The sequence below is a fragment of the Eptatretus burgeri genome, chromosome 6 (genome assembly GCF_056783735.1).
Source record: "Eptatretus burgeri isolate ZD-2024b chromosome 6, Ebu_testis_v1, whole genome shotgun sequence".
Lineage (NCBI taxonomy): Eukaryota > Metazoa > Chordata > Myxini > Myxiniformes > Myxinidae > Eptatretus > Eptatretus burgeri.
The window spans coordinates 85,833,475-85,845,629 of NC_140966.1; the positions used below are offsets into that span (position 1 = coordinate 85,833,475).

General features: G+C 45.4%; 1 protein-coding gene across 4 annotated transcripts in view; it reads left to right on the top strand.

Annotated features, from left to right (window-relative positions):
* Positions 1–1,824, top strand: part of CDC20 (cell division cycle 20) — a 96,079-nt gene extending 94,255 nt beyond the window's left edge. For all 4 annotated transcript variants that reach the window (XM_085886023.1, XM_085886027.1, XM_085886025.1 and 1 more), the window contains one exon: positions 981–1,824. In XM_085886023.1, the coding sequence (XP_085742149.1) occupies positions 981–1,147 (167 nt within the window). In that variant the 3' untranslated portion in view covers positions 1,148–1,824. The remainder of the gene's footprint in view (positions 1–980) is intronic.
* Positions 1,825–12,155: the final 10,331 nt, after the last annotated feature.

Below are 12,155 nucleotides of genomic sequence, written 5' to 3' on the forward strand. Positions count from 1 at the left end.
TCCGACTCTGGAATATCCTCTTTATCTATTTGCTGATGATGACTCCCTCTGCCATGACATTGCTCATTCTTCAGGCAGGCTGCAGCCTGCAGCCCTCTCTCTAGATGTTGGAAAATCACAAGTTGGTCAAACACTTGGAATATGTCTTTCATTCCTGACAAATCTCACACTCATCAAGTTCAGTCATTCAAACTCCTGGGTTTCACTCTCAGCCATGATCTTTCTTGGGCAAATCACATTTCAAAGTTGGCCTCTAAAGCCAGCTGGGCATCCTCCGTCATCCAAAGTCCTTCCTTGGCACACCTGAACTCCTGTCTGCCGACAAGGCTTTCATCCACAGCTTGATTGAGTGTTCCCATGCCTGACATCTTTCTGAGCTTGATGCCATGGAAACCAAGGCCTTTAAGATTATTGGAATCTCTAGGGATGAAGCTGAGTTTACGGGCCTATCACTTCACCATCGCAGACATGTCAGTCGTCTGTCTGGTGTTTTTTTTTCAGGGCACACACAATCCATCATTAACTCCCTTCTCGTGAAACCACATAAATCTAGGATTACTACTCACCTCCATTCATTTGTTCCTCTTTTCTTTTTTTCCCCTCTGCCTGTGGAACCAACTTCCACATTCTCTTCAATTTCAGTTTGCCCTCCATGTCTTTAAGACTGCTGTGCACCACCATCTTGGATCATCTCCTATCCAAAACCTTGATCTTTTCTACCCTCGTTAACCCCCTCCTACCCAACTCATCCACAAACCAAAATAAACACACAGTGCTTGCGCAAAAGGCCTCACTTAGCATTCGTGTCATTTTGAAAGTCAAGTATTGGCGAGGGATGAGAGTGGGGAGTTTTACTCTGGTGTTGCACTGCTCATCACAGCCAATTTTCCCTTGGGGAAAAGTTGCTTCAGTTCAAAAATATATTTATATAAAATTGCATTTGCTCATGCTGTGAACTGTTCCCTCACGGATCCATTCAGGACATCAGTCTCGTATTCTCAGCCTCTGCGCCAGCCCAGATGGCACAGAAGTTGTTTCTGCTGGTGCAGATGAGACCGTGAGGCTGTGGCGGTGTTTTGCCGTTGACGCGAAGCATAGGAAGAAGCCATCTGCAGGCCCTTGTGGTTTTCGTGCTTGCATCCGTTAGCCTAGCATGCTTTATGGACCTCAGCTGGACTGGTTTTGGAGCAGGCACATTATCTTTTTTGTGCTTATTCCTTGGCCTGGTTTGGTGCCTTTGCCAGAGACATTGTAGGATCCTTTTTGTTTTTATTTCTTCCTTTCATTCTCCACATTGATCTGAACACTCTTTAAATGCATTTGCAACACATTTTTGCACTCACACGTTTGCTGCTTAATTGTTCAATATCTGAATTGAACTGTGCTAATTTGACAGCATACCTGAACATTTTGTCCTTTTTATCCCGATTTTGGTGTTTATTGTGACCTTAAATACGCTTTTTAACCTTTTTGGAAAAAAATTAATAAACACGTGAATTGCTTGTACACTTGCTTTGTTCTATCAAGGCTGTTTTTAATCCTCTCATTATTGATAGTAACGTGTTGATCAGTTTGTCAAGATTTGCTTTGCCACACAATTGGTTTCTCTTTCACAATCCCACAGGAACGTGCCTCGCGTATAAATTAGGATTAATCTGTTCAATGGTCTGTAAGCCGGCTGTGGTGGTGCTTGTTTTTGCGTTTTGTTGATCCTTCGATCACCACTTCGAGGTATTTGGACTTTGGGCACAACTTGTCCATCAAGTCATCAAATGCAAGTTTCGAGATGCCGAAGGAAAGGCCATTAAACTTTGATTTGCACTGAACTTACACTCGTGACATGCATTTTGAGGGAAGTGGATGTCTTCTGGCCATACTTTAGGGCTCTTTTGTTGATATACATAATTGTTGCTCATTTTTGTGACAATTTTTCCCTTTAATCTGGTTTTTAATAACGAGGACAGGTTGTGAATTGAATTTAAAATAGATATTTGCAGAAGGTATGAAATGTTGGTATCCATGGTTGTCCAAAGTTGATTTCTTGGTATCTTTGAAGTGTACGGTTCACAGATTGCGAATTTACATTTAGGTTTCAGGTCATCCCACATCCATGATCAACATTTTGTTTGTGGTATTGTCAGGTCAGGCCAGATTAGATTTGTGACTTGCTACAGGTACCGTGTAAACCTGTACTAACATGTTTCATGGTCAGGTTGTCGGCGACTAAACCGTCTCCCCCACCAGGCTTCCTGGTGAGGAGGGTGTATGGATATGGACACCCAGCAGAATTAAAAACAAAACCTGTTAAAGGGTGGAGGGGCTCCTTGTGAGCTAAAGGCCATCCACATCTGGTGCCCAACTGCATCTATGGATGACGTCCTGCAGTGGGTAACCTTTCCCAGGAGGTTAGTAGCAGGATTTGCACTCCAGCCACTGTAAAACACTTCACTCCGCAAAACACTAAAAATGCAAAGAAAACTGAAACGCACTCCGTGGGAGTACCTCCTGTGCAGCTGCCCTGCAAAAGGCAGCTCACTGGATGACAGAATTGAGGCAAACCTTTCAGGACCCCACTCTGATGATGGGAGGAAAAACACAGGGTAACCTTCCCGGGTTGGATTGCAGTGGTATGTGACGAGGTGGTGCTGAGGTGTCGTCCACTAGATGGCGGTCTCCTCAGGTTAACCTGAGGTGGTCCCTTCGGGTGGGTTGCCTGGAAGGAAAGTCCTATCCCTAAGAGAGGACGATCACCTGTCTATGTTATCATCTGAGCTCAAATGTTTTAACATCAGTATTGCAGAACTCTGAGGTTCGTAGACTGGGTAGTGGTGAGATTAGGGTGGGTGGTTAGACCTACTACTGTTCTGGTCGCTCAGATGGTTACCATACCCAAGGAGTTGCTGCAACTATGTCCAATAAGCTGACTCCAATGATAATTGAGGTAACACTGGTCAACGAGTGTATTATGAGACTAAGGATTCGTCACTTCTTGAGTGACATTTCCCTGGTCTCTGTATATGCTCCGATTGAGGTGAGTGATATCACTGTGAAGGACGCATTCTATGCCCCGCTCGAGTCTGTGGTTGATCAGTGCCAAAAATGAAATACCCTTCTGGTCTTGGGGTATTTCAATGCATCGACTGGAACTCATAAGGATGGTTATGAGACGTGTGTTGGTCCCTAAGGGTATGAAACTGTGAACCAGAATAGCAATAACTTTCTTGACTTTGCAAGAAGTCATGGACTTAGGTTGGCTGGTTCATGGTTTCAGTGCCCACAGCCTCATTGGTGGTGTGGCAAAGGAGATTGACCATGTGCTCGATGATGGTTGCTGGAGGATGATTCAGAATTGTGGGATCTACCGGAGTGCCCAGTTCCTCAATACTGACCACAGGCTTGTTGTGGCATCTTTGAAGTTGCAGCTTAAATCCAGGAGAATGGCACCATCCCAACCTTGGCTGGATGTTGACACGCTCGAGGTTAAGTGGTTGCTGACAAGTTTGTGAACAGGCTGAGTGGGGATTTAGGGGGTCTGGGTGTTGTGGGGAATCCTTTAGAGTTGTGGAGTGTCTTCAAGACTACCATCCACGATGTTGCCGGCAGAGGTCTTGGAACCCACCGTCAGGTGAAGAGGAACTTTATCTCCCAAGGGACACTGAATACTTTTTGCCAGAGTCACAGGACCAGGCTTAATGGCAGAGCGGAGCTGTTCAGGGAGCTGAGGCAGAAAACTGTACGTGCGCTAAGGGTGGACAAGGAGGCCTATCTGCAAGGAATATGTGAGGGGGTAGAGCATCACCTGTGGTCAAGTGAACTTGGAGGAATTCATGCATTGCGTTCCTCCAAGCCCAGCCTTCGATGTGCTGCTGTTAGAGTTGAGGGTGGTGTGCTCTTGACAGAGGAATCCAAAGTGAAGTCCTGCTAGGCCGGCTACTTTGAGCGGCTGTACCAGGCTGTTGAATTGGATGTCGGGTATACCTTTCCCCATTTCTGACCCTCCATTCAACTGTGATCCACCTTCATTTGTGGAAACACAAGCTGCGGTAAACCGGTTGAAATGGGGTAAAGCTCCAGGGATCTGTGGCATCCATGCTGAACTCAAGGCTGGTGGAAATGCTGCAATGGTATCGTTGCATGCAGTTCTGTGCTCTGTTTGGAGCATAGACATCATCCCAACTGACTGGAAAAGGGGCCTCGTTGTCCTCTCGGGAAAGAGAAGGGTGATCGCCAGGACTGCAACAACGAGCGAGGGGTGACGCTGCTCTCAGTGCCGGGCAAGGTCTTTGCTCGGATAATTCTTGATAGGGTTCGCCACCATCTGCTTGAGCACCAGCGTCCAGAGCAGTCAGGCGTAACACCAAAGAGGTCAACGATTGACCGTATCCTTGCTCTTCGGGTCCTCACCGAACGCAGACGAGTTTCGGCAGGGGCTGCTTGCAGCCTATGTTGATCTCTGTAAAGCATTTGATTCAGTGAATCGGGATGCCCTCTGGAGGATTCTTGGTCTTCGTGGGGTGCCACCAAAACTGATCGATCTGATGTCTGAACTCTATTCTGGTACTGAGAGTGCTGTGAAGTGTGGTGGTACCATTTCTGATTTATTTCAAGTTGTTACTGAAGTTTGTCAGGGGTGTGTACTGCCCCCACACTTTTCAGCACTTGTCTGGACTGGATTCTGGGGAGAATGTTGGAGAGATCAAGCTGTGGTGCATAATTTGGAAATGTCAAGATCTCTGACCTTGTTTTCGCAGATAATGCAGTTATCGTTGCAGAAACACTGGATGTCCTTGTTGGGGCTTTTGAGGCACTGAATGAGGATTCTGAGCCACTGGGACGATGGATTTCCTGGGTCAAAACAGATCCAGGCTTTCAATGACATCTTGGATGCTGCTATCCTGTCTGTACCTGTTTGTGGTGAGGACGTTGATGTGGGGAGATTCACTTCCCTTGGCAGTGATATCCATGTCTCCGCAGTTTGTGAGCCGGAGGACAATAGATGTCGGTCGGGCCTGGGGAGTCGTGGATACCCCACTGGTCATGGGGTGTGGCACTGTCGGTACCTGTGCAGGATGACGAAAGTCCGAGTCTTCAGGTCCTTGGTGCTTCCAGTCTTGCTGTACGGATGTGACACTTTGACTCTGACAAAGGATCTGAGACGAAGACTCAACTCCTTCAGTACCAGGTCTCTTCAGAAAATCCTTTGCTTTCGCTGGTCAGACTTTTTGTCCAACGCGCGGTTGCTGAGACTCAAATGAGATTTGTTATCTTTATAGTCTGCGAGCGTCAGCTGTGGCTCGATTTCCTGATCCTGCTCACCAGATTCTCTCAGCAAAGGAGCTTCAGGAGTGGAGAAGGCCAACGGGATGACCGCATGTCTCGTGGTTGTAGCAGGTTTATCAGCATCTCAAGAATATGGGGATGGGCCAGGCATCTGCCTGGGGGATGGCCAGACAGAGGCCCCTAGAGTACCAACAGAAAGTGAACGCAGCGACGCGCTTCTCCGGCTCATGCTCCCATACCTAACCTAACATACCAAAAATGACCTCATTCCCAGGTTATTGATTTCCCACATCTTCACTCTTCATTGTTGTTTCATCCCGGCTCTCTTCCTCCTCTTGCTGTGTTGCAGTCAGTTCACCCCATGTCCTCCACCTCCCCTTTATATCTCTCTCCTACTCAGTTCGTGTTTCCCCCTTTCTATTTTGTTTCATTCCATTCTGCTGTAGGTCTTCTGTGAGCTTTGACCATGGATGCAGAAGGCATTTTGGTGAATGCATGCACGACTCTTGTCGGCACAGGATTTTGAAATAATGGATTGATGGTAGTGTGCTTCAAGGATATTGAAGTGGCATTGTCAAGGTTGTGGGTTCAAATCTGGATGAAGGAAGCAGAATTCAGCAGCTTGTGGAAGCCAAAAAAATACAATGAGACTTCTCATCAGTGGGATTATATGGAACCTTCATTTGAGGAGGAATGTACCTTGTCTGGTCCACATGTTTTTATTCAATCTCGTCTGCATTGCATTGAGTATTCTCCAAATTTGAAATCCATGCACTTGAACATGCTAGTCCGAGTGTTTGCCAGAAAGCGTACATTAGGGTCCGCACAATGTTTTTCTGCATTTTTGTGATCACCAGACCATCTGAATGAATATTCCGATTGAAGCCACTTTGGCACCCTTGAGCATTTTTGTAGAAATCCATGAATATGCAAATTAGCGGTGGCTATTGTTGAAATTACTATTTTTCATAACATCTCCAAAAGTAAGCATCCAAATAGCATGGTTGAGGTGTCTACACTCATGTTTTTAGGGTCACTGGTCATAATAAACCCACTTAAAATTTAATAACATTTAAATTTAGCTCATTAATATGCAAATTAGCAGTCGCCATTATCAAAATAACAATTTTTCTTAATATCTCCAGAAGTAAGCATCCAAATAGCCTGGTTGAGGTGTCCAAACCCATGTTTTTAGGGTCACTGGTCATGATAAGCCAACTTACAATTTGATAACATTGAAATTTAGCTCATGAATATGCAAATTAGCATAACCCTACCCCCTGAATTTGTCCATGCCAATCGGTGTTTTTGCAGTACAGTTATACAACAAAAACAAAACTGTTTGAAAATAACTTGCGCAGAGCCGTTTATCCCCAGTACAGTTGTGAAGAAATGGCTGACCTCAGAAGATCAACAGCATGAACTGTTTCTGATCAGGTAAGTTGAGGCTTGTAATGTAATGAAAGAAACATGGAGAACTGAGTTTTAAGTAAGAGTAATGTCTTCTGATACAGTCGAACGATCGGTATTATTTGCAAGCAAGTTTTTTTTTTTTGTTTGTTATTATGTAACATGATCTGTCTGAAAGCAACTGTGTGTTTTATTGATTTTTAAAAGTACACAGGGTGGAACCTGTTTCCTGAGAATTTTTTAAAATACGAACAAAGAAATTAAATGTTTACTGATGTTTATAATTACCTCTATTGTTACAGGTTGAGGCTCCATCACCATGGGTGACTGTTTCGTCAGTCCCTGCGATGCAACGAAAGCTGGAAAACCTCTGGTAACAGTTGGTCCAGACAGAGTGCGAAGTATCATCCGGTCAAGCAAAGCAAGACAAGATGGTGTACATGAAGAGCTTGAACAAATATTACAGGCAGATTAATCTATCGAGCTCAAATGCCATAGAGCCTGTGTCAACGTACACATCACGCTCGCACATAGAAAGACACTTGAAACGAATGAGTAATGTCTGCTTGGAAGATCCTTCAACAAGCAAAAGAAGCCGCCGTTCAAAGACGACAGTATTTGACTTTAAAGAACATTGCATTTTTTTAGTGGAGAAAAGTGCATCATGGACTTTGATAAGAAGAATCCTAATCGTTGGCGGCGAGTTCTCCTTTGTAGGACTGCAGATCGTGTTGATCGGACAACGTTAAAACAAACTATTCTAGATGTTATCGATTCCCGCCAGGATGAAGAAGGACGCCAGGTCAAGATACGATTAATGGGCACAATCAGCGATCTTCATGCTGCTGATGCGAGATATCATGATGACTGCAGAAAGTCCTTCATGGCACCCCGTTCTGTTGTGGCAGAGAAACTCAGGACTTTGAGCCAGCTGTCAGTTCTACCATCCTATCGATGAAAAACGACATGTTGCGCATATGGAATTCAGTAGAAGTCTACATTATGTACAAGGATCATGGAGGAAAGCTCGACTCTCGACGAACCCTGTTATCCAAATTGTTGGACATACTTGGCTCTGAGCTTCTGGTTCTGTCTGGTGAAGGTGTCACTAGTTTAATCTTGTTTCGCAGCAGAGCGTCTACTGCGATCAACTTGGTAGCATCAGATGAAGATGACGCCATTGATGTTTCCATCAAAAGATTTGCCAAGTAGGTTTCACAGGAATCTAAGCAGTTGTCATCTGACCCCAGTTCCTATCAGACTAGAATTAATATAGATATTGCTAATGAAGCACAAGTTCAACCCTTCAATTGCTACTCCCCAAAATATCAGCTAAACTGGACTGCACACTTCCAGGAGCTCTGATAGGAAACATCATAACGAATATGATCACCAATCGACCAACTACACTCCAAATAGCACTGGGAGTTCTCGTCAGTCATAAAAGCCTCATCGAGCAGTTGTACAACTATCGTGTGACCTGTTCCTATGATGGGTTTCAAGGGATCAGCAGCAAAGGCTGCAACGTTTCACTCTGGGATTAGGGGAACCGCCAATGCTGAATGCGGCCTCGTTCAGGTTGTTGCTGACAACTTCGACACAAATATCTCATCCCAGAATGGACTCGTTTCAACACATTCTCTTGCAGTACTACTTATCATGAAAGATCAGGAGATATCTTCCACATCTGAAGATGAAGCCATCATCAGACGATTGACCCGTGATGAAATGAAGACACCTGTGACAGAAGACATTTCGGTTCAAAGGTACAAGGGACCTGAGAAACCAGCGATGCCAGTTGAAGAAGCCACACGTGTGGTGTTACCTCTCCGCGTATTGGCTCATCAAGCTATACAACTTAGGAGAGTTCAAGATATGGTTTTCTGCTTTCTGAAGCAAATCATTTCTGATCAGAACACACTACAGTTTGGTGGCTTTTATACGAAGCTCTGCAGAGAGAAAGGATGATCCATCGAACCTGCAACGAGGGCCATTTTTACACCACTCGTAGATATGGATCCAGCTGATCCAGACACTATGTTTACAGCAATGGAGGAGGGAAAACGCTTGAGCGCAGAATGTGGACAAACTGTAACCATCTTTTCAAATGACCAACAGCTGTATCGAGTGGCCGTTAATGTTAAATGGGTTTATCCTGAGCGATTTACCCAAGCTGTTAACCCAAACAACCTTAACCCTAACAGCTTGGTAATGTGGATGCATCTATTGACGATGTCATCGCCGAAGCCACTGTGTTCATGGCTGTTTGCTATGGTAGCAAGGAGATGAGCAACATGTCTGATGTTCGCAAAGAGGTGTGGTTTATGAAGATGGCGAAACCAAATGCCATCAAAGCACCAGACCTAAAGGCTCTGACCAACTACAGAGTCCTTTGAACAAAACGTGCGACGTGCTCATATCCTGACAGCAATATGGAAGTCAGCTGCTAAGCTGCAGCCACCACCTCTGGATCCCACTCGGTACAGATGGAAACGTAATGAGGCATCAAAATCATTACTTCCAATTATGCTGCCACCCAACGTCGCTCTTGCACCACCAGAGATCTTGGAGCTAATACGATGTGGATGTTCCTCCGACAAGCAATGCTACACAGCTCAATGCCGCTGCACAGCATCCAAGTTACCATGCACAGTTTTCTGTACGTGCAATGGAGATGCTGGCTGCAGGAATGAGCGTACCAAGACAGCTGCTGCATTTGCCCTTGATGATGACTCTGACACTGAATGAGACACCAAGCACTGAAGTAGCCTTCATAAGGTTTTCAAACCTGTGAAATATATATATATATATATATATATATATATTGTTACGAATTTTGAATTCGATTGCACACAACATACAGGTTCCTTTAGTCAGCTATGTCGATAAGTGCTTGTTCCCGAGATAGCTCACCTTCCATTGTTTAAATGTTCAGAAATCAATTGGATGCACTGCGGATCCATTTAATAGTTAGGGAACGAACAATGGAGACATCCCTCCCCCTCTTCTGCGAAGAGCAAGAAGAACCCTGCCGTCCCGTGACTCATGATGTCAACAACTCCCTCCCACCCGTGGCTAAGCGGGGGATGGAGCACGAGGGCATGAGTCATGAGTCACGCCGGGAAGGGGGGAAGGGCGGGAGAAAGATAAGAGGAGGTCTTTTCTTTGTTCGTGTTCGGGAGTTGAGTAGTAAGCTTTTTGCTTCGACAGAGAGTAGTCGCTCAGCAGACCTTCGGGTCCTGTTTGGCTTGGGTTAGGGTTGAGGCCTTCGGAAGCTTTTTGCTTCGGCTGGCTCAGTGAGCTTCGGCTGCGGCCTGGCTCGGGCGGAGGCTTTTTGCTTTGGTGGTTCAGTGAGCTTCGGCTTCTGCTTGGCTCGGGAGAGCTTTTTGCTTCAAGCTGCCCTGTTTGGAAGAAAGTTAAGCCGGTTGCTCAGCTCGAGCTGCGAGTGGTGGCTTCTTCTTCTTGGTTTGTGGAGCTCTTTGTTCTCCATTTTGGTGCCCGGCTTGGTGCGACTCATCGGCCTCTTCTTGGAGGTGGTTCCTCGGGGAAGCGATGCATCGACAGGAAGGATTGGCGCCTCGTCTCACCAGCACGTGTTTAGAAGCGCGGGAGGATTCGCGGGAGCTCGGGAAGGATCGCGGCTCACGGCAATTGGATCCAGCTCTCTCTCGCTGGAGCCCGGGTCCGAACAACTTGAAGACCACACCAGGTGGAGAGGTTCGAGATAGGTTCTGGGTTTCAGCTCACCTGTCCTCCGAGCTGAAGCCCGTTATTAAAGGCCTCTGCCACCATTTCTTGTGTGTGTGTGTGTGTGTGTGTGTGTGTGTGTGTGTGTGTGTGTGTGTGTGTGTGTGTGTACGTGTGTGTGTACGTGTGTGTGTACGTGTGTGTGTACGTGTGTGTGTACGTGTGTGTGTGTGTGTGTGTGTGTACGTGTGTCCGTGGGCCCATCTAATAAGTAGGAAATTAAGTGCTTTGTGTGCTGTAAATGTTTCCATTGCATTTCGTATAGACAGTCGTAGTTCTTTTGTCGTGCTTTTGTTGCTTGTATAATTGCATACGTGTTTTGCCTTGTTTAATTGCATACGTGCTTTATTATAATAAATGTCTGTGTGAATGTAAACCTGTTTGTTGCGTCCTCTTCCCTTAATTGAGCTGCCATCTTGCACTCGGAATATAGTTGGTTTTTAAATAGCCGGTAAAGTGATCGGGTCCAACGGGACTGCGCGATAATACCCCGCTCGGTTATCCCAAAAGGAAGCGAGCTGCTTAAGCGGCTCGTTTCCAAGCGGTCCCGTTGAGGTACAATCTCTCGGTAACCTACCCGCGCGAATAATTAGGTAAATCGAAGATTTGGCGATCGGACCCTGTAGCGCGGGTAGAGTGCGGACAAGGTTGTGGTGCGGTTACAAACACACCCATGGCTGGTTTCTGGCGTTGATCTGGAAAGCTGCGACTGGATTGTCCGTTTGGTGGGGGAAGCGACCGTTATTGGTTTGACGCGGTTGTTCGCACGCCGACGGGTGGAAAAACTACAACAATATGAACATTTGATTTACACAGGAATGTCTTCTTTTGTTCATGTTGTTAGCTGCTTTCATTGCGTACTGTCGAATTGTTGAATCTGTATGAATAATAAAGGGATCTTTATTCACAAAGACTGAAGTGATTTTTTTTTCTATCTATATGTCTATCGACATTTTCAATAATGGCGACTGCTAATTTGCATATTGATGAGCTAAATTTAAATGTTATTAAATTTTAAGTGGGTTTATCATGACCAGTGACCGTAAAAACATGGGTGTAGATGCCTTAACCAGGCTGTTTGGATGCTTACTTTTGGAGATATTAAGAAAAATAGTAATTTCGACAATGGCCACCGCTAATTTGCATATTAATGGATTTCTACAAAAATGCTCAAGGGTGTCAGGGTGGCATCAATCGGAATATTCATTCAGATGGTCTGGTGATCACAAAAATGCAGAAAAACATTGTGCGGACCCTAATGCAAGGTCATCTTGAAAAATGGTGTTTGACATCCGGACTATGCTGAAAGGGACCTGCACCCAAGCTGTGAGTTGTTGATATTCTCTAAAATTAACTCCCCCCACCCACAAATGTGACAATTTATCCCTGCAATGATCTGAATGACTGATCATGCAATACTGTTTTCTTTGCCAATCGGGGAAATAATGTGTTGTGACCCGAAAGACTTTCCACTTTCATAAAGAAACCATATCACTTGTCTTAAATATAAGTGGAAGTCATCCACCCTCCACCCCCCACCCCTCCAAAAAAACCAGGAGGAATGTTTTGATGTCGCACAGCCATTGGTTCATTTTCTTTGTAGTTTCCAGCTGTCGTCATACATTGCTTCAGCTATTGGCAATCTTGTTTTTGGTGCTGATACAGGATTAACCTATGAACTTTCACCCCTTCCAAATTGCTTTCCACTTGGTGCTCAA